The sequence below is a fragment of the Rhinoraja longicauda genome, chromosome 12 (assembly GCF_053455715.1).
Source record: "Rhinoraja longicauda isolate Sanriku21f chromosome 12, sRhiLon1.1, whole genome shotgun sequence".
Lineage (NCBI taxonomy): Eukaryota > Metazoa > Chordata > Chondrichthyes > Rajiformes > Arhynchobatidae > Rhinoraja > Rhinoraja longicauda.
Window position 1 is genome coordinate 14,938,943 of NC_135964.1, and position 26,737 is coordinate 14,965,679.

General features: G+C 43.1%; 1 protein-coding gene across 2 annotated transcripts in view; it reads right to left on the reverse strand.

Moving 5' to 3' along the window:
• Positions 1-24,926, reverse strand: part of man1a2 (mannosidase, alpha, class 1A, member 2) — a 112,113-nt gene extending 87,187 nt beyond the window's left edge. Inside the window, exons 1-2 of one of the 2 annotated variants that reach the window (XM_078409113.1) lie at positions 24,366-24,926; positions 1,611-1,866 (exon numbers count right to left, since the gene is read on the reverse strand). In XM_078409113.1, the coding sequence (XP_078265239.1) occupies positions 1,611-1,866; positions 24,366-24,742 (633 nt within the window). In that variant the 5' untranslated portion in view covers positions 24,743-24,926. The remainder of the gene's footprint in view (positions 1-1,610; positions 1,867-24,365) is intronic. The other variant, XM_078409114.1, reaches the window with a different exon arrangement.
• Positions 24,927-26,737: the final 1,811 nt, after the last annotated feature.

Genomic DNA, 26,737 nt, shown 5'->3' on the forward strand with positions numbered 1-26,737 from the left:
GTTTGTACGTTCTCCCCGTGACCTGCGTGGGTTTTCTCCGAGATCTTCGGTTTCCTCCCACACTCCAAAGACGTACAGGTATGTAGGTTAATTGACTGGGTAAATGTAAAAATTGTCCCTAGTGTGTGTAGGATAGTGTTAATAGTGTTAGTGTGCGGGGATCGCTGGGCGGCGCGGACTTGGTGGGCCGAAAAGGCCTGTTTCCGCGCTGTATCTGAAATATGAAATATGAAAAATAATATTTGGCTGTTGCTGTCTTCCATAATTGCAAGAAAATGAAATTTTGCAGTGTGAATTTCCTGTACATGCACGCACACTGGATTAAAAACAACTTTTAGTCCAAATAGTCCTTTTGACTGGATGCCATCTCTTAAGAAATGGCAATCCACCCCATTGCCACCAAACAAAGTGCAAAGGAAGACTAACCTTACCTTCATTGGAATTTTTAAAAAAACTTTTTAAAATCCTCTTTTCACAATCTCTTTCCCTTTCTCAATCCAACCCTTCCCTCGATTTTGATTTCTGTACCTGAATAAGCCGACAAGCCTTCCAATTGTTCACAGACTCAAATCATTTGTTTTTATATTGTTGGATTGGACAGATATTGGCCAGGGCAATGACTAGGAGAATTACCAAGTTTTTCTTTGACTTTAAAGATAGTGTTGAAATAGGCCCAGCGGCTCCCCAAGTCCGCGCCGACCAGCGATCGCCTCATAACACTAGCACTATCCTACATGCTGCGGACAATTTACAATTTTTACCGAAGCCAATTAACCTATAAACCTGGAGTTCTTTAGAAGGAAACCGGAGCACCTGGAGAATATTACAAACTCGGTACAAACAGCACCCGTATTCAGGAGTAAACCCGAGGCTCTGGCGCTGTAAGGCAGCAACTTTACCGCTGCGCCACCGTGCCACCCCTGGATAGCATTACAGGATCTTTTACATCCACTCAAATGGGACCAAAGATCTTTGGCTTTAGATCTCATCCACAAACTGCATCCTTAAAGTGCTCAGGGCCTGTCATCCAGGCCTGGATAGAGTGAACGTGGAGAGGATGTTTCCACTAGTGGGAGAGTCTAGGGCCAGAGGACATAGCCTCAGATTAAAAGGACGTGCCTTAAAATATATAACGAGGAATTTCTTTAGTCATGGAGTGGTGAATCTGTGGAATTTATTGCTGCAGACAGCTGTGGAGGCCGTCAATGGATGTTTTTAAGGCGGAGATTGACAGATTCTTGATTAGCAAGAGTGTCAGGGGTTATGGGAAGAAGACAGGAGAATGGTGTTGAGAGGGAAAGATAGATTAGCCACGATTGAATAGCAGAGTAGACTTGATGGGCCAAATGGCCTTACTCTGTTCCTAGAACTTATGAACTTAAGTTTGTGGTGGGCTGCCAATCCACAACCTTCTGATTTGCAGTGAAAATATTACTGACTGAGCCATGGCACTTGCAGAGATACATAAACATTATGCCTATGGAGCCACTTTAAGCAGTATTATTCAGTTCTTCAATAAACACAAGTGGTGAAATGGTTTCAAGGAAAATTAACAGCTACAGTCATTCCATTTAAAACAATGCAAGCTTTTCATGCATCTTATGTATTACCTCTTTAATCTTCTCTTGCTTTTCTCTCGTATCTGGATCACCAGGGTCTCCATTATTGATTCCCACCAGTTTTGGAATAGGTACTTGTGGTAACCGTTTGCCTTCCTTCTTCTTCGCGTCTTGCGCCACTCGATTTTTCTCTGTTTGAATCTCCGCACGGATTTGATCTTTGGATTTTTTCAGCTTTTCCTTGGCCTCCTCTAGAGCCCTCTCGTGATCTGCCCTGATCATTTTCCGCAGTTGTTCCTCTTCCTCCCTAGGGAATGGATGAAGACTTCAATTTTTCAGTAACAGACCCTCCACATCAGCGACTTAAGTTAAAATCACCATTTCAGAATCTAAACGTTACAAGCCTAAGATTTACATTACCTTCTCGATACAAGGATACTGCAGATGCTGGTTTACAAAACAAAAAGTCATAAACTTGCTTAGTTGAGAAAATGCAGTAACTGAGTATCAAAATGTATATTTCCAAATTATACAGAATACAACCATAACAGTCAAGAGACAGAAATTCAAAACTTTGTGTCTCACATTTTTAGCCTTCCATCAGATATGTTACCACATCGTGCAGAAAGACAACATCAATGCCTCATGACAGATAGATCTTTATATGCAAGATATTCAGTAATGCAGCATTCCCAAAATGTGAAGGCAAACACACCCTCAACACATTAGCTTAAAATTTGCATGGGCTACCCAGTGAACTTCCAAAAGCAAAATTTCATGCTTAATTATCAATGTAGAAAAATGCATCTTTCAATGAAGATAGACACAAAGTGCTGGAGTAACTCAGCAGGTCAGGTAGCATCTCTGGGGAAAACAGATGGGTGACCAGAGGTGCTACCTGACCCGCTGAGTTACTTCAACACTTTGTGTCCATCTTTGCATAAACCAGCATCTGCAGTTCCTTTTATATATCTTTCAATGAAGATGGGTGTGAAAACCTTAGCTGACAGTTGCTCTGGATGTAGACTTCAATTAAGAGTAGAAGCAGAGGGTTTAACTAGGATTTTTTTTACGCTGTGGCTTGAAATAAGTATGGGTGGACGAGGCAGGAGGTGGAGAAACCAAGAACACGAGAAGACCTTGAGGTAATTATAAAGATCTGACGGATTTTAAAAAAAAACAGAAGTAATTTGAAAAGGAAGCACCAGAGAACTCAATCAATTCAAGATGACCGCGGGCCAGGCAGCAACTCTGGAGAAAAGGAGTAGGCGACGGTTTGGGTCGAGACTCTTCGTCAATAGACAATAGGTGCAGGCGTAGGTCATTTGGCCCTTCGAGCCAGCACCACCATTCAATGTGATCATGGCTGATCATTCTCAATGTACCCCGTTCCTGCCTTCTCCCCATACCTCCTGACTCCGTATCCTTAAGAGCTCTATCTAGCTCTCTCTTGAATGCATTCAGAGAATTGGCCTCCACTGCCTTCTGAGGCAGAGAATTCCACAGATTTACAACTGACTGAAAAAGTTTTTCCTCATCTCCGTTCTAAATGGCCTACCCTTTATTCTTAAACTGTGGCCCCTGGTTCTGGACTCCCCCAACATTGGGAACATGTTTCCTGCCTCTAATGTGTCCAACCCCTTAATAATCTTATGTTTCGATAAGATCCCCTCTCATCCTTCTAAATTCGAGTGTATACAAGCCTAGCCACTCCAGTCTTTCAACATATGACAGTCCTGCCATTCCGGGAATTAACCTAGTAAACCTACGCTGCACGCCCTCAATAGCAAGAATATCCTTCCTCAAATTTGGAGACCAAAACTGCACACAGTACTCCAGGTGCAGTCTCACTAGGGCCCTGTACAACTGCAGAAGGACCTCTTTGCTCCTATACTCAACTCCTCTTGTTATGAAGGCCAATATTCCATTGGCTTTCTTCACTGCCTGCTGTACCTGCATGCTTCCTTTCAGTGCCTGGTGCACTAGGACATCCAGATCTCGTTGTACGTCCCCTTTTCCTAACTTGACACCATTCAGATAATAATCTGCCTTCCTATTCTTACCACCAAAGTGGATAACTATTTCTTTTTTCCAGAGATTCTGCCTGACCTGGTCAGTTACTCCAGCATTTGGGTCTATCTCAATGTCAACCCTAATGTCACCTCAGAGATATTCTCTTAGCCCTATCCATCCCTTCCCCAGCTTCCCATCAATTTTAACTTGTTCTCTCTCTTTCTCTGTTTTGGCAAAGGGTCTAACCTTGACTGTGAACTTTGTTTCTTTCCACACATGCTGTCTAACCTGCTGAGTGGTTCTAACCTTTGTTAGTTCACATTTCCAGAAGCTGCAGTTCTATTCTGACTTTAATCTTGAGAAAAGTCCTCTCGATTTCGACTGGATGCCAACAATTTTAGAAACTGACAAACTGAGATAAAGCTGGAGACGGATATAAGCAGCCACTGTGAAGAGTATAATGTCAGTAGTTTAGCTTAACAAAATAAGAGAAAAAAATGACTGCAAGACTAACCTTAGCCATCATTAATCAACAACGTTAAAAGTAGGGTTAGAACAACTGAATCAAGTTATTATGGATTTTATATGGTTACACAATTTCTCGATTCCTTGATTAAAATAAAAACTTTACTGCAGAAAGTCTCAATCATAGATTTTCAGAACAATTCCTGGCCTCACAAACTAGAGAACGAGGAGGCTTTTTTCAAAATACATAATAGCCATGAAGTTATTGGAAAGCGTGGAGGGGAAGGAAAATCACTTCAAGAATTAATTGGATAACAAGATGCTTATTTCACAGTTGGCCAGGCATAGAAGTGTTAGGCAACAGATGGCAGGAGCATGGGGCAAGCAACTCAAACCAAAACATCTAGAAACATGGCCAGTATTAATGTTAGTAACTCCATTGCCTAGCAACACACCTCAACACAAGGATTCTGGATATGATATCTGAACCACAGAAATTAAACATCGCACCATTCAAAATGCAGGACATTGTTAAACAATTCACAGATATGGTAATCAAATAAAGTTTATCAAAATATTCTGATAGTTTTCTGAACTACAGTAATGAAAGAATTCAATTTGCTATAATGTCACATTAGACACAGCATGCTGGAGTAACTCAGTGGGTCAGACAGCATCTCTGGATTTTACAGCATTTTGTTTCTATCTTCAGTATCTCAGAGATGTGGCCTGAGCCGCCGAGTTACTCCACCATTTTGTGTCTATCTTCGGTATAAACCAGCATCTGCAGTTCCTTCCTACTGACTGACTTGTTTTCAGGCCATTCATAACTTGAAGACATTCCATAGGATTCACATTTAATGAATAGGACCTTTTCTTAATTCATATAAACCTCAAAGCACCCCAAAGGCTTATATGGAAAATCATTAACTGCTTTACTAATGAGTGGGGAAAAATAACATTTTAATGTCTGCCGATAAAGCAATAAAACCAGCAGTTAATGTCAAACATTCAGAATTTACATTTTCATTAACATTTCTCTCAGACATTGGCATCATTGAAAATGCTTGAATGGGATTACAGTGATGCAAAAGACCAGAAGAAGAAAATATGTGAAAGTGTGGAGAAAACCCAAAAGGTTTTTGCAATAATAAAATGTAAAGATTTGTTTAAAAAAACAGTAAGGTAGAGGCAGACTTGAATGTTTGCCATTCTTATTGATTTTGATGTATCTTTGCAGTGCAGACACCAAAAACTGCTAATGTATTTATTAATAACCAAAGGTACTTATATTTTCACGACCACAGTGAAAACCAAAAATGAACCAATCCCACACCCAAAACAAAAATGAATGCCTGTTACTAGATGTATGAATGATAATTGATCAGTTTTAGTGTAAGAAAGAACTGCAGATGCTGGTTTAAATCGAAGATAAACACCAAATGACCAGCTTTAGTGATGTTTACTGAAAAGGGTAATATTGACAACACTTATTTCCCTGGTATTCTCCAAAATAGTGTCACAAAGAATGTAATGTCTGACAGGAGGATAAAAGCAGTGCTTCAGGTATTGCAGCCAGACACAAAATGCTGTAGTAACTCAGCGGGACAGGCAGCATCTCTGGAAAGACGGAATGGGTGACTTATCGGGTAGAGACCCTTCTTCAGGCATTGCCGCTCTCCCATGGCAGGCTCGAAGAGCAGCACAGTAGCTCAGCTGGTAGAGCTGTTGCCTGATATTGCCAAAGACTCGGGATCGATCCTGACCTCGGGTGCGGTATGTGTGCAGTTTGCATATTCTTCCTGTGACTCCTTCCTCCGGTTTCCTCCCACATCCCAAAGATATGCAAGTTTGTAGTAGGAAGTATTTGTGAAAGTGGGATAACATAACAAGCGTGAATGGGTGATCAATGGTTGGCACCTTGTATGACTTGATGTCAAACATGGGCAGCTGGGACTAGTGTAGATAGGGCATCTTGGGCCGAAGAGCCTGTTTCCATGTTGTATAACTATGGTGTGGACTTGGTAGGCTGAAGAGCCTGTTTCCATGCTGTTTCTCTGAACTAAAATCTAATTAATCTGGTTAATTTTCTGGAATGGTACTTGAACCTGTAATGTATTGCCTCGTGAGGCAAGAGCGAGGCAAAAGGCTACATTTAATAAAAAATATAACTAATTTTAATTCAGGACAAAATACAAGTTCAATATTAAACTGGATACTCTTGTTTCATATTCACAATGTATTTATTTGGTAAAAATTGTTTCAAGAATTGATCCTGTATCCAATAACGCAAGATACTTTTTATTCCTATTCTGACTTTGGAAGCAGAAGGATGAGGACCTATCCTGTTTATATCAACGGGATGATGGTGGAGAGAGTCAGAAATTTCAAATTCCTGGGTGTGCATATTTCGGAAAATCTTTCCTGGACTCAGCACACTGATGCAATTATTAAGAAAGCACATCAACGCCTCTACTTCCTGAGAAGATTACAAAGATTTGGTTTTGAATAAATAATCAGAGAACAAAACCTGGGATTTGGGGGAAAAAGCGAAACTCAGTGGGTCAGGAAATATCCCAGGAAAACATGGATAAGTAACTTTTCTGGTCGGCACCCTTCTTCAGACCCACCTTGTTTTGGGGATTTGAGATTCAAGTTGCATTACAAAAGGTTCACAAACGTTTGTGACATGGTGGGCTCATAGAGCTGTAGGGCGATGAGCAAGGATAATCAATTCAAACAGAATAGGGAAGAAAATCAACGTCGTTTTCACATTGATAAGTTAGTTTAAATGGGTTGGACTATTCAAATGTAAATCAACAACTATGACAAGAAGTGTTTAACAGTACACAAATGAAGCTAGAATCCTGATTTTTTTAAAATCGCAGATGGTCCCGATTTGAAACATCAACTGTCCATTTTGCTCCACAGATGCTGCCTGGCCTGCCAAGTTCCTCCAGCACTTTGTTTCAAGTGTATAATACACCCTAGTTTGCAAATGATTAGGATTAACACAGAATAAGTGTAAATGGGTGGCTAATTATTTCATAGTGGGCTGAAGGGTCTGTCTCTATGCTATTTCTCTACGACTCGATGCTATAAAAGGAAAATGGAAAGCAAGCTGAGTGGAGAATATAAGACTGCAAAGATTTTTTAAAAAGGCACGTTCAAGCATGTGGAAAAAGTGACAGATGGAATTTTTTTTGTTAATATGAGAAAATAATGAAGGGTGCATAAAGGAATCTGGGTTCATTAAATCAGAAAGCAACCAGGAAGGCAAACAGCATGATCCTTTATTACAAGGGGCTTGTAGAAAAACAGTAAGGAGTACTTGCTGATATTTTATTGAAGAATACATTGGGGTATTAAAGTCAGTTTTGGTCCCCATTTTAAAATAAATTTACATTGGCCTTCAGAGGCAGTGTAGTGCAAATTTACGAGGTTGCCCTATGCAGACACCCGATAAAATTGCCTGGGTGGAGATTAAGAGTCTGAGATGCAGTCTCATTAGAAAGAACTGACTGCATAGATACTTAAACGTATTCCTTTAGCTAGAGACTCCGTACCAGGTAGAGAAACAGCCTCAGCTACTCAGCGTGGTAGCAGCTATTTTTTGATAATTTCTTCTGAATTTACTGTTGGATTTCTTTGACACTATCTTACATTGATTGCGTCTCTCCTCTTTCAACATTGACCGTTTGGCCAGGAAACCACACCAATGCCTCCACTTACCCTGAAGGCTTAAGGAATTCATGTTTAGCAAAGAACTGCAGATGCTAACCAAAGATAGACACAAAATGATGCGGAGTAACTCAGCAACACAGGCAGCATCTCTGGAGAGAAGGAATGGGTGAAGATTCGGGTCGAGACCCTTCTTCAGACTGAGTCTGAAATTCAGCATGTCTCTACTGACTCTTACCAATTTCTACAGATGCACCATAGAAAGCATCCTATCCTAGCTTGGTGTGGCAACTGCACTGCCCAAGACCACAAGAAATGGCAGAGATGTGAACGCAGTCTAGTCCATCAAATAAACCAAAATTTCCCCTCCTCCCAACCCCACCTCACACCTCCTTCACCATCGACTCCATCTACTCTTCACGCTGCCTTGGGAAAGCAGCCAACATAATCAAGGACCACTCACACCCCTGTCCTTCTCCCGTCTCCCTATTCTCACCAGGCGGAAGATGCAAAAGCATATAGCACCAGATTGAAGCACAGCTCCTTCCCAGTTGTTATCAGGCTGATAACATACCACTCGTATGACGATGGCTAGAGGCCTGCTGCAGCCTGGGGCTTGTCTGGACTGGGCACTGCTCATAAGAACTAGAGCGTAGACTGGACTCTGAAAATTGCACCAACACATGGCACCTCTCACATGCATTCTCAATGGACTATTTTGGTATAGGGGGATTGCACAGCAGGCGAGATCACAGCCCCTGACCCGTACTGTTGCCACGCAACGCCTACTGGAGGGCACGCCGAGTACTGCAGGCAATCACTCACTAGGGCTTTCAGTGCAGTTTCGTTTTTTCTTCTATTTTATGTTTGGAACTTTTGTTGTGGAACAATTCGTGAGTCCGAATGAGAGGGTGTTGCAGTTCAATTTGCTGCAGCTCGGCTTTCCCCAGACCCTCCGCTTGGTCTTCTCCCATCAGCGCGTCTCCGTCTCCCACCCGGCGCTCCCAGTGTCCCGCCACTTTTCGGCCCCTCGCTGCTCCTGCTGGCCCTCCAGCCCTTCCCGCTCTCCAGGGTCAGCCAGGGTCCACAGCCACTTGGCCGGCGCTCAACACCTCGAGACTGGGACCGCCGAACAGAGCCGTGGCCTGGTGTTCCGCCTCAGCTCCCAGCCCAGCTCTCGCTGCTGCTCGGCCTCCACTGCCGATTGGACTCTCCCCGGTCATCTTCCTCCTCCTCCTCTTCGGGCTCGACACTCCGCTCGTCTTCCATCGCCTCCTCCTCCAAGGCCATCGAGCCTTTCCTCCCTGGGCCCTTCGCCCTCAGGCCCCGGCGGGTCGCCGACCTCCAGCGCTCGCTGCTTCTGCCTCTGCAGACCCTCCAGGCCCCTGGGCTCGGGTTCTTCCCGCTGCTCCTCCCCCAGCTCGCTCAACCCCGTCCTTTCCTCCTCCTCCTCCTCCTCCTCCCCCGGTCGGCGGCCCTCCGCTTCTCGGCCTTGCTCTCCTGCCTCCCTTCCCGGCCTCATTTCCCCTTCTCCCGCCGGCTGGCCAGATGTCTTTCCATCTGTTTCTCGCGTCCGCGGGCATGGCAGCCCTTCTCCCGGTTCCTCTTCTTCCGCCAGATCCTCCAGCTTATTCCTCATTTTTTACAGCACAAAAATTGACCTTTTGGCGGCTTTTTAAAGGTAAGAATGTACCTGTTGCATGTATTGGTAACGTATGCTGTAAGCTGCCATGTCCTCCAGACGGCTTGAGCGACTCCGTGTGTCACGGACTTTGACCTTATGATACTTTACTAGTCCGGCTGTGCTTACGTATGGCAATACTCTACTGGACTGTTTATAAAAGTGTTTCACTGTGCATTTGCACAAGTCACAATAAAGCATAATTAAACCATTGAGCTCCTGATCTTCCAATATACCTTGTTGGGACCACTTTAAGACCTCTCTATGGCCATAATATTATGCTCCAAATGTTATTTTCCACAGCCTTATGTACTCATGTGTGGCACAATTTGTCTCGATAAAGTTTTTCACTGTATCTTGGTACACATAATATTAAACCAACAATTAAAAAAAGCACAAAACCAATGGCAAAGAATCGTAACATAGGCCATCAGCTCTCATGGTTACTGAAGAATGAATCATGTTGCAATTTGCAGCAACCACATGCACAGCTAACTGCAAAAATGAATAAGCTGCTGCCAAGCAACAAAAATTGCTTTTCTAATTTATACAATGCCATATGCTTTTGTGAGTCAGTTGCTATTAGTCTTCTATTGGTAGGATAATTAAAAGTTTGTTGGAAAATTTAAGTATTTTATGTTACTATAATAGAAAACAAATTGCTACATTATGATTAACGCTGCAAAGACATAATCTAAACACTTAATGCCCGTGTTGATTTCAATTCTTTGGTTTCAATTCCTGCTACTTCACCGAAAAATTAGGTCAAACAGCAAAGGATTTAAAAATACAATATTTGAGCTGCCATTACAGCTCCCTTCCTTCAACATTCCTATAAAAATAAATAAAAGTATCCATCTCCCATAAAGTTAAGGTCGTAGAGAGTCACAGTGATCCAGTGTGGAAACTGGCCCTTCAGACCAACTTGCCCACACCAACATGTCCCAGCTACATTAGTCCCACCTGCCCGCGCGCGTTTGGTCCATATCTCTCCAAACCTGTCCTATCCATGTACCTAACGGTTTCTTAAATGTTGGGATAGTCCCTGCCTCAACTACCTCCCCTGGCAGCTTGTTCTATACACCCATCACCCTTTGTGTGAAAAGGTTACCCCTCAGATTCCTATTACATTTTTTCCCTTTCTCCTTGAACCGATGTCTTCTGGTTCTCGATTCACCTAATCTGGGCAAGAGACTCCAGATTATCCGATCTAGTCCTCTCATGATTTTATACACCTCAATAAGATCACCCCTCATCCTCTTGTGCTCTAAGGAATAGAGAACCAGCCTACTCAACCTCTCCCTATAGCTCACACCCTCCAGCAACATCCTTGTAAATCTTCTCTGTACCCTTTCCAGCTTGGCAACATCTTTCCTATAACACGGTGCCCAGAGTTCAATACAATACTCTAAATGCGGCCTCACCAACATCTTATACAACTGCAACATGACCTCCCAACTTCTATACTCAATACTCTGACTGATGAAGGCCTATGTTCCAAAGGCCTTTTTGACCACCCTATCTACCAGCGATTCCACCTTCAAGGAACTCCTGCTCTGCACTCCTGTTCCCAATGCTGTAGGTCCTGCCCATGTTGGACTTCCCAAAATGAAACACCCCACATTTCTGTTTGGGCAATAAATTCCATAATTCTGAACAGTTATGTTATCATATCTCTTTTCCTTTCAAAGGATTTAATTGCATGCACGGTAATAAATTAGATCTGGGACCACATAGATGCACACCAACAGGCTGAAGGGTAGCTATGCAGCGAATGGAAGGATATGGATGATGTGCAGGCAGATGAGATTAACTCCCTCCACCCCCCACCCCCCCCCCCCCCCGACTTGTATCCACCTTTTAGTTGCCCACACCAGTCTTCCAGCTTTCTCCCACTCCTTCCCCCACCACAGTCAGCGTGACAAAGGGTCCCAACTCAAAACTTCATCTACCCATGTTCAAGATGCTTGATCCTCCGAGTTACTCCAGCATTGCGTTTTTGTTTGGTAAAGTTCCTTGTGTCTCTGAGATCTTGACATCATATCAGGTGCAGACATTGTGGGCTGAAAGGCCTGTTCCTGAGCTGTATTGTGATATGTTCTAAGTAATCTTGTATGGTGGAAAAAAAAGGCACCAAGTGCTGGCATTCACCGCCAATGCTACAGTCATGTCTACCTGACCAGAGGGCCAGGCAGCATCTTTGGAGAATATGGAAAGGTGATGTTTTGGGTCAGGAGTCTTCTTCGGTTTGATTGATTGTACTTGGTAAAGGCCAGGCAAGGACTCGGATATTTAATGTTGCATTAGTCAGATAGGTATTGTTTCAAGAAAGATGAATATTATGAAGATCCATGCCATGAGCACTTGTTTCCCAAAATGTACTCACCTCAAAGACGTGTGGGTTTGTAGGTTAGATGGCCGCTATAAACTGTTCCGTGTGTAGGGAGTGGATGCAAAATTGGGATAGCATAGAACTAGTGTGAAAGAGTAATCGATGGTCAGCAGCAGGCCAAAGGGTTTGTTTCCATACTCTATAGAGCCGTAGAGTCATAGAGTGTGGGGATTATCAAACTTTCCAATTGGTACCTTTCAATCAATTTAATTAATCAAACATTTGGGATGTGCCCCACAGAGTCCCACATCTCTAGAATTGCCAAAAAAAACTGTCTACTTTTAAAAACTAGATTCGATTTTTTTTATCAGTGGTTGAAAATTTCTAATTTGCCCTACTGGCAATGGGCAAACCAAATAATGATCAAATGCACAAATAAAATCAGCAATGTATGTTCATAATTGGCATCACAACAATTATTTGCTATGCAATCGTCTTCTATAAAGAATAAATCTAACCTAAATATAAGAACCACATTTTCCAGTGGGAGAAACTTGTGGCCTGGATCAGAATCCAAAAAAGATTCAGGGCAAAAGCAATTTTTAAGTGTTTACAGCTATTCCAAACTCAGCTTAATTTTTATTTTCAGTAGCTCTTCAATGTGTTTTATCAAACTCACCTGGAGAAAGCAGGCTCTAAAACCATTGACAACACTAAAGCTATATTGCAGCATTACTAGTATTTTGTATTCTCAGCACAGAATTTGTCCCAAATCAAACGTAGAATTTGGACAACTCTCTTGTGGCTCCATTACTTATGAATGCTTCCGTGTTTATGCCATTTCTAGAATAAAGTCCATACTTCGGTTTTCAAGGATCCTGTTTTAGCCCATCTGTTTTTGTCGATCCAGAGCATTACAGAAAGTAAAAACTAATGTAACGGTGCCAAAAGAAAATTTGATTATTTTCATTAGCCTGGCAACAAACACTCTCAGAGAACATTATGCATTTTAGGATCCTAAAGTGTTGAGACGGGTGCACAGCCTGAAATTGTTTATTTCTGCTTTTATTTAAGATACTCGAGGGAAGCAGCCTTTTATAACTGACATACCAGAGCTTACACAACTCACAGGACTCTGGCGAAGCCAGTGAATGCCAAGTTCTTCTCACCATAATAAACAGCCGCAAACCCACAGTCAAAGGGTGGACCAATGAATGTATATTTAAGCTCTTGCTTTGAAAGACAGATCACAAAAGTTAACTTCAATGTGTTACACTATACTGAATTTTTGGGAGCAAATACAATGTGCAAGCACAACGTTTCCAAGCTGTCAGGTACATCTTAAATAACCTTCATAAAGTGTTGATTGGAACCCAATTTTTGAACACAAAGCATTTGAAATATAATAAAATGAAAAATAAGTTCCTTTTAAAGCAAACATTAAATAAAAACCTCAGCACCACAAAAAAAGATCAAGAAAGACCGAATGTTTGTTGGAATGAATGGGGAGATTATGAAAAGGGATTAAGATATCCCCATATTCGGGTTACGAGCTAATTTAGGATATCTGCAAATGTAGGAAGCCACGGTCATAAGACCCTTCAACCCATCATACCCATGCTGACCATCAAATACCGTTCCATATTAATCCCATTTACCAGCACTGGGTCTGCAACCTTCCACGTGCTGGTAATTCAAGTGGTCATCTGTGCAACGAGACCTTGGTGTCCTTGTACACCAGTCACTGAAAGTAAGCGTGCAGGTACAGCAGGCAATGAAAAAAGCTAATGGCATGTTGGCCTTCAAAACGAAAGGATTTGAGTACAGGAGCAAAGAAGTCCTTCTGCAGTTGTATAGGGCCCTGGTGAGACCACATCTGCAGTATTGTGTGCAGTTTTGGTCTCCTAATTTGAAGAAGGACGTCCTTGCCATTGAGGCAGTGCAGCGTAGGTTGACGAGGTTAATCCCTGGGATGGAGGGACTGTCATATGAGGAAAGATTAGAAAGACTAGTCTTGTGTGCACTGGAGTTTAGAAGGATGAGAGGGGATCTTATAGAGACGTATAAAATTTTGAAAGGACTAGACAAGCTAGATACAGGAAACATGTTCCCAATGTTGGGGAGTCCGGAACCAGGGGACACAGTCTGAGAATTAAGGGGAGGCCATTTAAAACTGAGGTGAGTAGAAACTTTTTCACCCAGAGAGTTGTGAATTTGTGGAATTCTCTGCCACAGAAGGCAGTGGAGGCCAATTCACTAGAATTTAAGAGAGTTAGATAGAGCTCTAGGGGCTAGTGGAATCAAGGGATATGGGGAGAAGGCAGGCACAGGTTACTGATTGTAGATGATCAGCCATGATCACAATGAATGGCAGTGCTGGCTCGAAGGGCCAAATGGCCTCCTCCTGCACCTATTTTCTATGTATTAAAGGTTTTGTCTCCAGCACCCACTGAAGCAATGTGTCCCAGTCCAACCATCCTCTGGGTGACAAATTTCTCCCTCAGATCCTCTCTATCCGTAAAACATCTTTACCCAAAATCTTTGACCTCTAGTTTTAGAGAGCTCTACATGAGGAAAATGCATCTAACTACCCTACCTCTGCCCTTTATAATCTGAAACTTCGATCACGTCACCTCTCAGGTTTCTCCATTCCAAGGGTAACAAAATGATAATGAAATGCTCCAACCAAAACAACATCCCAGGGTGGTCCTTTCCAACCTCACCAGTGCAATTGTAGCACTACTGCGTAACCAATGTTTTGTGTTGCCATACCCTAACCAGTCTGCTTGTTTTTTTGCCCTGACATTTAGGCAAGACCCTTCTTCAAAACAATATTTTATACTTGGGTAAACATCAATGGAATGGGACCCTTTAGCATTTGATGTATTAAGAACAAGTTTGCTTTTTTAAAACAAATAAACTCTTACTCTTTGTTAAATAATAAATATCTCCTACTGTATACGGCTACAATTTTTTGCATTTTGGTAAATTACCAAAATCACATATCTGTCACACAAAATGTTTTAATTAAGTAAATGCATAATTTAAGATGCACTTCAGGATCTGATCATAGAGCATACAGCATAGATACAGGTCCTTTGGGTTCACCTCATCCATGCCAACCATCTTTGCTAATCCCATTTAGAGTCATAGTCATAACGTCTTACAGTGTAGAAACAGGCTCTTTGACCGAACATGCCCACACCGACCAACATGTCCCATCTACATGCGTTTGGCCCATATCCCTTTAAACCTGTCCTAACCATGTGCCTGTCTAAATATTTCTTAAATGTTGCAATAGTATCTGCCTCAACTTCTTCCTCCGGCAGCTTGTTCTATACACCCACCACCTTTTGGGTGAAAAAGTTACCCATCAGGTTCCTATTAATTGATTCCCCTACTCTGGGCAAGGGACTTTGTGGCTACCTGATCTATTCCTCGCATGATTTTGTACATCTGTATAAGATCACCCCTTATCCTCCTGTGCTCCAAGGAATAGAGTCCCAGCCTGCTTAACACCTGTCTATAGATCAGGCCGTCAAGTCCTGGCAACATCCTTGTAAATCTTCTCTGCACCCTGTACAGCCTGACAACATCTTTCCTATAACATGGTGTCCAAAACTGAACACAATACTTTAAATGCAGCCTCACCAACATCTTAAACAACCTTCAACATGATCTCCCAACTTCTATACTCAAAAATGCCCACATTAGGCCCATATCCTTTTACGCCTGTCCCATTCAAGTACCTGTTAAAAAGCTTTTTAAATTGTAGTTGATTCCACCAGCAACACCACTAATCCTTCAGAGTTGCAACTGAGTCAGTTTAATGGGAACTGTCCCACATTGGAAACTCTAATATGGATTATTAGATGTTAATTACTATGAACTGTATAAATCAAGTTATGTTAAATTTGTTGACAACAATTTATTCCGCACAGCAGGCTCTTAACAACATTAGCTGGCTTCCTATTCTCCCAGTGAAGAGATTTTCATTTAAGATTGAATCACAACCTCATTCAATCCCTTTCACGTAGACCCTCCCAAACTCCCATGGTCAATGCTAATACTTTCCTCTTCAGATGGACTCTACTAAATACATCTATCTCTTACTCTTTCAATATATTTTAATGACTGAGAGGAAGAAAGCAATTGGGCTGTAGTCAAATTAAGAGATAATCCAATAAGCAGAAAGGCAGCACACAGTTGCAGCTGCTAATCGGGAAGGCTAAAGAAATTCTAGGTTTTCAGTACAGTAATGAGTCTTCCTGCAACTGCACAAAGTATGATAGATGCCATGTCTAGAGTTTGGGTCCACTTATTTAAGGGAAAATATTACTGGAGGAGTTTCAGAAGGATATTCCCAGATATAGAAGGATTGTCCTATGAGGAAAAATTGAGTCCATACTCCAGAGTTTAGAAAAATGAGAGTCAATTTTACCAAAGCACAAGATTTATAGGGGCCTAACAGAGTAAATGCCAGGAAAATGTTCTCATTCACTCATGGGAAAGTACTGTATAGGTTGAAAGAGTATGGTTTCAGAATAAGGGAACAGCCAATTAAGACATAGGAACAAATTTCTTGGCTCAACTGGTCGATAGTCTTGGGATTTCCATGCCCCAGAAAGTTGTGGTGGCTAAATCCATGAATATATCCAAGGCTGAGAAAGATAGATTTGTTGTTAAATCATAGGGGAAATCAAGCATTAGAAGGGTAGGCCAGGAAAGTAATGATCAAAGCTGGTGGAGCTATTGAAGGGACAAACTTTTTGAAAAATAAAAAAATTATGGTAACCCACAACTAATGTCCAAGCCTGCAGTCACCAAAAAAATGGAGTTTGACATTTTGTTTCTAAATTTATGTATGCCTCAAAAAATGTTCTTTGATCATTCGTTGTGAGATCCTTCACAGTTGTCTTGTGCTCCCTCACCCATGTTCCGCACCATAAATATATTAAATCAACACAAATATTGTTGCTGTCACCAAGTAGGAAGGAATACTTTGCCACCCCATCAACAAATATCTATTACTGTCAAACTCATCAACTCATGGAAGAAATCTCTGCGGTCCTGCCACATCAGGCCAAGTCTGCGATGGACAGCTAACGGGAGAAGACAAATACAGTAACATCCTCTTCTCATGCCAAGGACCAACATGCGACTTGTGAAGACAAACCCAAGGCTCTAAGTGCAGAGTAAACCATCGGCCTTGCTTCCTCCCGAGGCCATCTCCACTCCTCAGCACAAAAGCTCGGCTTCAACAAATTTGATTTACTGCTTGAAACAGCTGAGCACTGGATACAACGACGATTATAGACCAGACCACATCCCAGCAATAGCAGTGAAAGCCTCCGTGCCAGAACAAGCCTCGCTTTTCTCAAAACTGTTCAGATCTTCTAACAACACTGGCATTTACCTCACCACTTAGATTACCCAAATATATCATGTGCAATAAAAATGCACGAAAAATCCAATCTGGCAATTTGCCTCCCAGTTTACCTTCTATCAGAGAAACGTTGAGATGCATCCTCTCAACGCTATGTAAAAGCAATAGCTCTGCAGTAACCTGCTTATGGCTGCCCAGAATGCCTTTTCCAGGATGACTTGGCACTAGATCTTATAAGCCCACATGTACAAAATTTGACTGCATTTGTATACCATCAAGAATCCCAAGTAAAACTGAAACTAATAGGCATCATTGAGGAAACCTGTAGCTGGATTCATTCCCCACACAAGGTGACTGTGCTTGTTGAGACAACTGCCTCTCTGTTTAGTTTAGTTACAGTGTGGAAACAGGCCCTTCAACCCACTGAGTCCGCACTGACTACTATCCTACACACCAAGGACAATTTACAGAAGCGAATTAACCCACAAACCTGCATGTGGGAGGAAACCAGAGCACCCGGCAAATACCCACGGTCACAGGGAGAATGTAAAGCTCTGTTTAGGCAGCACCCATAGTCAGGATCGAACCCAGGTCTCTGGCACTGTAAAGCAGCAACTCTACTGCCACCCATTCAGTCCCCTTCCCCAATCTCAGACTAGAGTCACAGGTCTTCCCCAATCTCAGACTGAGTCAACAATTCTCAGACTAGAGTCACAGGTCCATCCATCTTCAGCTACTTCAATTAACTCTTCTTTCATAATGTCAAAAATGAAGTTGTCAATACAATGTTCAGTTCCATTCGCACTCTTCGTGAAATGAGGTCATCCACATCCATGCACATGTCCCATACAATACACAAACGTGTACAGGCAAATTAAAAGTAAAGTCTGCACCACAAATGTACCAGACGGTGACTATATTCGCAAACAGTCTGACAACATAATCCTGACATTGAGTGGCAAAACTGTCACCCAGCCTCCTATCATCAACGTCCTGATATCATTAGGATCTGAAACTCAGATAGACTGGCAATGTTAACATTGTGACTGCGAGAGCAGTTGAAGAGACACGAAAGACAAGTGTCTCCTCAAAGTGACGAGACAAAGCCATTCCACAATCTCAAGCCACAAATCAGGAGCGTAATGGAATATTCTCCACTAGTTTGGAAAAGAGCTTGCAACCGTGAAGATAGACAGCTACTACTAGATCGAATCTCCATTCATCAGCCAAAACATTTCATTTCGCCAACATTACACTGTGCTGCAATATGTACTGCCTACAACATGCTCCACAATTATGCAGCTTGGCCACTCCAAGAGCACCTCCCAAGTTGGCGAACCTAACCATACAGGAAGACATGGGCAAAAACAGGTGGCAACACCACCAGAAAGAAGCAAGGAACTGCAGATGCTGGAATCCTGAGCGAGTGGTGGAGGAACTCAGTAGGTCTGGCTGCATCTGTGATGGAAACGTGACTAAAATCTGAAAGAGCCCTGTCCCAAAATGTCGGAACACCACCACGATTAGGTTTCTCCCCAAGTCACAGATCATATATACACCTGTAATTTTATTAAGACCAAGTTTAAATCTTGAGCATGGTGGAAGCAGCTTTGAAGAAGGACTATAGCAGTTCAAGAAGTCAGCTCAACGTCACCTTCCCAAAAGTAAATATAGATGGGGAAAAATGCCAATTTGTCAGATGGGCATGTGGCAAGAAAATTAATTTTGATAATGTATTTTCAAAAAATAAAGACAGACAGGAAAAGAAATGATTCAAGTATAATAGCAATTCTGTTGACTTCCTTCAAAATATATTTTTTCTAGCTCTGTTCATCGACAGGGGTACAGCAGAGAGCACAATGACTGGAAGCATCATGGCCTGGTTCAGTAACTCAAAGAGACTGCAGAAAGTCTTGTTCCTTGTCTGATCTATCATAGGTACTGGCCACTCTACCGTGAAAGGGATCTACAGGAAGTCTGAAATATCAAAGAGCCACACCAACCTTGCCAGTGTCTCATCTCACTACTACCGTTGGGAAGGTAGTACCTAAGAGCCATGACCTCACAGTTCAAGAACAGTTTCTTCCCAACAACCTCTTGAACACTACAAAACACCAATCCCTGGATTTTGTTTTGATACTTAAGCTTCATGCTATTTTGGTCCGGTCACCACACATTACCGATGCATTGTATTCTTGGTTATTGTATTTATGTGTTATTACAATAACGGGCCTGTAAAACAGCAGAAAATAAGAATTTAATTGTTCTGCAGCCAGTACACATGCCAATCAAACACTCATGAAACCTTGATCTTAAATTATAGAACTGTTTTAAATTGAAGGTATAAGAACGAACAATATAGCACTGGAACAGGCCCTTTGGCTTATAATGTCCATGCCAAACATGATTCCAAGTTAAACTAATTTCCTCTGTATGCACGTAATCCACATCCCTTCATATCCATATGCCTATGCAAAAGTCTCATAAATGCCACTATCATATTTGTCTCCATCACCACCCCGGCAGCTCATTCCAGATCCCCACCACCCTCTGTCTAAAAAAAATGCCCCACGCATCTCCTTTAAACTTTGCCCCTCTCACCTTTAGGCTATGCCCTCTAGCTTTTGACATTTCCACCCTGGGGAAAAGTTCTGACTGCCCACCTTATCCATGTCTCTTTTAATTTTATAAACATAATCAGCTCTCCCCCAACCACCAAGTACAAGGAAAATCTATTCCTCCCAGTGGTAATTATTTAAACAAAATAAAATAAACTACTGTACCTTCATAAAATCTCATCCCATGAATTTAACCATACCCTCTTCCCCCAAATCCCAAGCACAACGCAAGTACCAGAAAATTACCCACATTCATGTGTAATGGCCGATGATGGCCAACAAAGGGAAGGCAGGAGGAGACAAAACCAAGTACCTCTAAAATATAATGTACAGCATCAACGTATCAATAATTTAAAATATGTATTCCAAAGATAAAATCTGAAAGAGGGCCTGAAAATGTAGTAATATCTTAAACCCTGTCAAAGATGATCGAATTTTCAGGCAAATTGTGGTTTCAAAACAAGTTATCCCAATTACTAAGATAAAAACATTAAAATATAGTTCACGTGCACACAAGTATCAACCTTCGTATGAAAATGCATTGGATGTCACAGCAAAAGAAATAACCATCCATGCCCGTCTCCAATTGATTTGAACACCCCAACAACATATTTTCTATTCCTTTCTCCTGCTGTACCTACTTAGCATGAAATTGCCAACAATACCAGGCAACGAGTGCCAGAGGCACATTCTGACTTAATTTTAAAACACCTTGTGTACGTTTTAAACAAATATCTTGAGATCACAGTGCTAATCACAAATAGTTCTGTGGACCAAGAGCTACAAAACAGAAATCTATATTTTGGCCCCATGAACACAAATTAGCTCCACTTTTGACTAAGATGGGAAAAAATAAGATTCGAATTTGCTTCATCAATGCATTCCATATCCGGCATGCAAGATGATTGCATGAAAACCTCATCTTTCTCAAAGGCAAATTAGGTCACCCTTACTGATGAAGATCATCCTTGACATTTCATTCAATGGTGACTATTTTAAACAGCACATGAACAGTGAAAGTGTGTGTGACTGAATGGCCGTGTGACTCCTGCACTAATTAACTCAACCATTCATCAGAGTTGGGTGTTTTATTGTCATATGTTCCGAAACGGAACAATTAAATTCTTACTTGCAGCAGCACAACACATATGCAAACATACATAGTACTAAGTAACGTTTTATTCTTGGCTTCTACCTAGAATTATTTCAAATTTGAAATCTTCATATTTCCTTTACTCCATTTCAATTCTGCCATCACCATTTTCTTTAACGTCAAAGATAAATTTTATTTGCGTTAAAACCAAAACCGCGCAAAACTCTTAATATATTCTTTGTGTGTCTACATTCAATTTTGCTTGTGTTATACTGAGTAGTACTAGCATCTCTCTTTTTTTCTTACACATAATTGCCACTCATGGCTCTCTAGGTGATGTCCCTTCCCTTGTTTGAGGGGTGTCTGTGTAAAATGAACAAAGCAGCTCGGACACACGGAACAGCAGCACACCAACTCAGCAGGTTGGGTCACTGCAAGTTCAGGTCCACATGAGAGAAGAAAGTGCAGATGTTGGAATCTTGAGCAAAACACAAGGCAGTGGAGGAACTCAGCGGGTCAGGCAGCATCTGTGGAGGGCATGGATAGATGACGTATTGGGTCAGAACCCTTCTTCAGACTGATTCTGAACAATCATAGGCATGAAGTGGAGCAATGTTCTGAAGACAGTTGCTGCCTGACCAGTTAAGTTCCTTCAACACTTTGTGTTTTGCTCAAATTCCAGCATCCATAGTTTCTTTTCTCCACAGATCATCGATCATAATTCTTATCTCAAGGAAGCATTATGTTATAGCAAGACACAAGGAACTGCAGATGCTTGAATCATGAGGGGAAAAAACAAGGTACATGGGGAACTGAAGCATCCCAACCAAAGACGTATAGGTATGAAGGTTAATTGGCTTGGTAAAATGTAAAAATTGTCCCTAGTAGGTTTTCGGATAGTGTTAATGTGCGTGGATTGCTGGTCAGCACGGACCCAGTGGGCCAAAAGGGCCTGTTTCCGCGCTGTATCTCTAAACTAAACCCGAAGAAAGGTCCTGACCCGAAACGTCACCTGTTCATTCCCCACGCAGATGTTGCCTGACCTACTGAGTTCCTCCAACACTTTGTGTTTTGCATTACATTACAGCACTCTTTTATCTGAAAAATAACTTTTCACTACCGTCATATGCATGTCTTTGTAATCGCAGTCCCTATCAATCCGAGTTTTTTCCCTACATCTCTTATGTGATAATCCAGCAAATACAAACTGAAAGTCTTATTTTATGTTGGAGACACAAGGAAATGGAAATGCTGGAATCTTGAGCTGGAGAAACTCAGTCTGAAGAAGGGTCTCAACCCGAAACGTTGCATTCCCTCCACAAATGTTGCCTGTCCTGCTGAGTCCCTCCAGCACTTTGTGTTTTGTATTCCATTGCATCTCCTTTCATCGGAAAAATAACTTCAACTTCCTGAGCCTAGGCTAATTACATGCCTTTGCAACCACAGTCCCTTTCAACAAGGTTTTTTTTTCATCTATTATAGATATTACAGCAAATATAAAATGACAAAAGGTCTCCAATTCTTATCCAAAGGAAGCATTACATACTAGTAAGGAGGAATAGGTGACGTTTCGGGTCGAGACCCTTCTTCAGACTGAAGAAGGGTCTCGACCCGAAACGTCACCCGTTCCTTCTCTCCTGAGATGCTGCCTGACCTGCTGAGTTACTCCAGCATTTTGTGAATAAATACCTTCGATTTGTACCAGCATCTGCAGTTATTTTCTTATACATACTAGTAAGACTAGTAAGATTGTCTATCCATTCCCTCCACAGATGTCACCCTACCAGCTGAATTCCTCTGCTCATTGTGTTTCACTCAAGATTCCAGCATCTGCAGTTCCTTTTCTCTGCAGACCATCAGTCCATTGAAAGAAGAGCAACAATCCTAATTTTGATCTCAAGGGGGCATTATATTACAGCAAGATACAAGTATCTGAAAATGCTGGAATTATGAGCAAAACACAAGGTGCTTGAGAAATGGTCAGGCTGCTAGGGGGGGGATGAGAGCCCATGGGATTGAAGGGAAGATACTAGCGTGGATGGCAGGTTGGCTGGATGGCAGAAGGCAGAGTTGCAATAAAAGGAACTTTATCAGGTTGGCTGCCAGTGACTAGTGGAGTTCCGCAGGGGTCGGTGCTGGAGCCGCTTCTCTTCACGTTCTATATTAATGATTTGGATAAGAGGATTGAAGGCTTTGCGGCCAAATTTGCAGATGACGCTAAGATAGGTGGAGGGGCAGGCAGTGTAGCGGTAGCAAGGACTCTGCATAAGGACTTCGGCAGGTTACGAGAGTGGGCAGAAAAGTGGCAGATGAAATTCAGTATAGCAAAGTGCGGAGTCATACATTTTGGTAAATAAGAATGAAAGGCGTAGATTATTTTCGAAATGGAGAGAGAATCCAGAAATCAGTGGTGCAAAGGGACTTGGGAGTGTTGGTGCAGGACTCCCAAAAAGTAAATTTGCAAGTCGAATCAGTAGTAAGAAAGGCAAATTCAATACTACTACTTTACAGAATAATGAAAGGCATAGATAGAGTGGATGTGCAAAGGATGTTTCCACTGGTGGGAGAGTCTAGGACCAGAGCTCATAGCCTCATAATTAAAGGGTGCTCTTTTCTAAAGGAGGTGAGGAGGGTGGTTAATCTGTGGTACATTGCCATAGAGGGCTGTGGAGCCCAAGTCAGTGAATATTTTTAAGGCAGAGATAGGCAAATTCTTGATTAGAACAAGTGCCAAGGGTTACGGGAAAAAGGCAGGAAAATTGAATTAGGAGGCAGAGATCAGCCATGATTGAATTGCAGAGTAGACTCAATGGGCCAAAATAGCCTGATTCTACTATAACGTGAACGTGTAGAAATTCCCCAATTCCGATCATGTCATTGGGGCTGAATTAGGTCATTCGGCCCATTGGGTCTACTCCACCATTCAATCATGGCTGATCTGCTTTCTCTCCCAACCCCATTCTCCTGTTTTCTCCCCGTAACCTTTGATACCCTTACTAATCAATAATCCGTCAATCTCTGCTTCAAAAATACCCAATGACTTGGCCTCCACCGCCACCTGTGCCAAAGAACTCCACAAATTCACCATCCTCTGGCTAATGATCACAAGAACATTACATTATAGCCAGATGCAAGGAACTGTAGATGCTGTAATCAAGAGCAAAACACAGTCCCAAACCAAAACCTGTCCATTTGTAATAGCTGTCACTCTTAAGCTGTCACTTAAGATTTTATTGTATCTATTATGTAATATTCCAGAAACTATGAACTGAAGGGTCCCATTTTGTGTAGGAGACACAAGGAACTGTAGATGCTAGAATCTTAAGCAAAAGTGTTGGAGGAACTCAGTCCCAACTCGAAACGTCGTCTGTCCATCCCTCCACAGATGCTGCCCGACCCGCTGAGATCCTCTAGTAATTTGTACTTTGCTTTGACACCTCTTTTATTTCCAAATTGCAATCACTTCTTTGTTCATTTGTAATACACTGAAGGTGCAGAGCCAGCCCCTGGGGTAGTGCTCCGGCCCCTGCCCAGTACCTGTGTCGGTGCCGATGCTCCTCGCCGCCTCCATGCACCATCACACCGCCGCCTGCTACTGCTGCTACTGCTGCTGCTCCGCCGCCGCCGCCTTGCGGCCCGTCCCGACCGTCCCGTCCCGCCGGCCGGGCCTGCTCGATGTGCGGGATGAGCACGTCCTGCAGCCCCAGGTCGAAGCGCCTGTGCTTGGATGAGTCGGGTAAGAAGAAGATGGCCCCGAAGCACAGGGTGATGAAGGCGCTGAGGATGAGCAGCAGGATGAACTTCTCCGACAGCCGCAGGGTGGTCCGGTGGTGCGGGTAGAAGGAGACGGACGAGCCGGGGCTGAGGGCCGCCATCCGGCGACTCGACAGCGGCAGGAGGGCCGGGCTCGACATCCCGGCCCGGGGTGGAGTGGGGGCGATGCTAGGCCCTAGAGCAGCGCTGGAGAGTACTTGGCATCTGCCGGGTGCGGGCCGCCTCCCCGACAATCACCTCGTTGCCGTTGCCACCGCCAACGGGCCGCCCGCACGACCCTCCTCGCTCATGGAGGCAGCTCAGGTAGGGCGGCACTGCGCCTGCGCAGCCCGGCGGGCGGGGCGGGCGATAGGCGTGGCCTGTGATGCCCCGCCTTCCTCGTCCAATCCGCTCCCGCTCTCCCTCTCCTCCTACAATCCGCACCGCCTCCCTTCACCCCGTCGACCAATCCGCTCCGCTCCTCCAGCCAATCCACTCCGCCCCTCTCTTCAACCAATCCGCTCCGCTCCTCTCTCCAACCAATCCGCTCCGCCCCTCTCTCCGGCCAATCCGCTCCGATCTGATCTCAAGCTCGCCTAATCAAATGCGTCCTGCTGCTGTATTCCATCCTATTCCACACCGCCCACTCGCCTTCGTCGTCCAATCAGCAGAGTCCCTGAGCATCCTCTGGGTCCCACCTCCCTCTCGCCGGCCAGTCCGCTGGGCGGCCGTGCGCAGGCGCGTCGCCATTGTCAGGCAGGGCGGGTTGTGGATGGCAGCTCTCCCGCGGGAGGACCATGCTCGGGCCCGGACCCCACCCCACCCTGCCCTACCCCACCCTGCCCAACCCCACCCTGCCATACCCCACCCTGCCATACCCACCCTGCCCTACCCCACCCTACCCCACCCTAACCCCACCCTACCTTCTGCCTATCTTGAATAAGACGCATTGCCTTGGAAAATGTTCATCAGCCTAACCGCGGGACAAGACGGCAGGGAAGAGAAAAGACATTCTGGCCTTCCATCACAGTGAGAAGGGACAGGAGGAGACTCACTGTGATGGATGTTTCTTTTGTTTGGTGTTAGTGTATGATTGTATGTGTTATTGCATTTTTATTGATTATTCTTATTGGTCTTAGTGTTTCAACTGCGGGTAATGTTTCATTTCACTACACATTTATGTGTATGTGACAAATAAACGACTATTGACTATTGAATGTAATAACCTTGACCGTATCCAAACTTCCATATTCATATTGCAGGAGGTAAATGTGCACAATGGTGCAGTTTTATGAGGGAGAAAGTAAATATTTGTGAAGAAGGAAAGTCTGCTGCTTTATGTTTTCTCAGTTATGACAACATAACTCTAAGGGCACTTTTTGGCAGTTTCTGACAGTTTATTTAGGATGAGTATATGAAGCCATAATCTATTTATTCTGGAGACACCACAGTCATGAGTGTTTTATTATCTTATGTCCTGAAATGGAACAATGAAATTCTTATTTGCAACATAACAAAAGATATGTAAACATATTACGATGTAAACTACATAATAAACAACAAAAAAGTTCAGTATGTATATATGTGTATAAAAAATAAACATACAAAATAATAGACAATAGTAAAAACAAAGTCAAAAAGAATGTCCCCAAGTCTAGAAAGTTTGTAGCCCATTTGGAGGTTGTAGTGTTTAATAGTATCATGCAATTGTGGAATATTGTGCAAAACACAAAGTGCTGGAGGATCTCAACAGGTCAGGCAGCATTGGTGGAGGGAATTTGTGGAGTCATACAGCATGGAAACATGATCTTCGGCCCAACTTGTCCATGCCGTAAGACATAGGAGCAGAATTCGGTAATTCATCGCTGATCTATTTTTCCCTCTCAACCCCATTCTCCTGCCTTCCCCTTGTAACCTTTGATGCCCTTACTAATCAAGAGTTAGTAAGAGCCTTACTAATGCCAACCAGCATGCACCATCTCTGCTGGTGCCACCTGGCTGCGTTTGGCCCATATCCCTCTAAATCTCAGTAACAAGGAACCGCAGATGCTTGTTTACAAAAAAAGAGACAAAGTGCTGGAGTAACTCAGCTGATCGGGCGGCATTCCTCGAGAACACGGATAGGTGATGTTTCGGGTCGGGACCCTTCTTCCTGG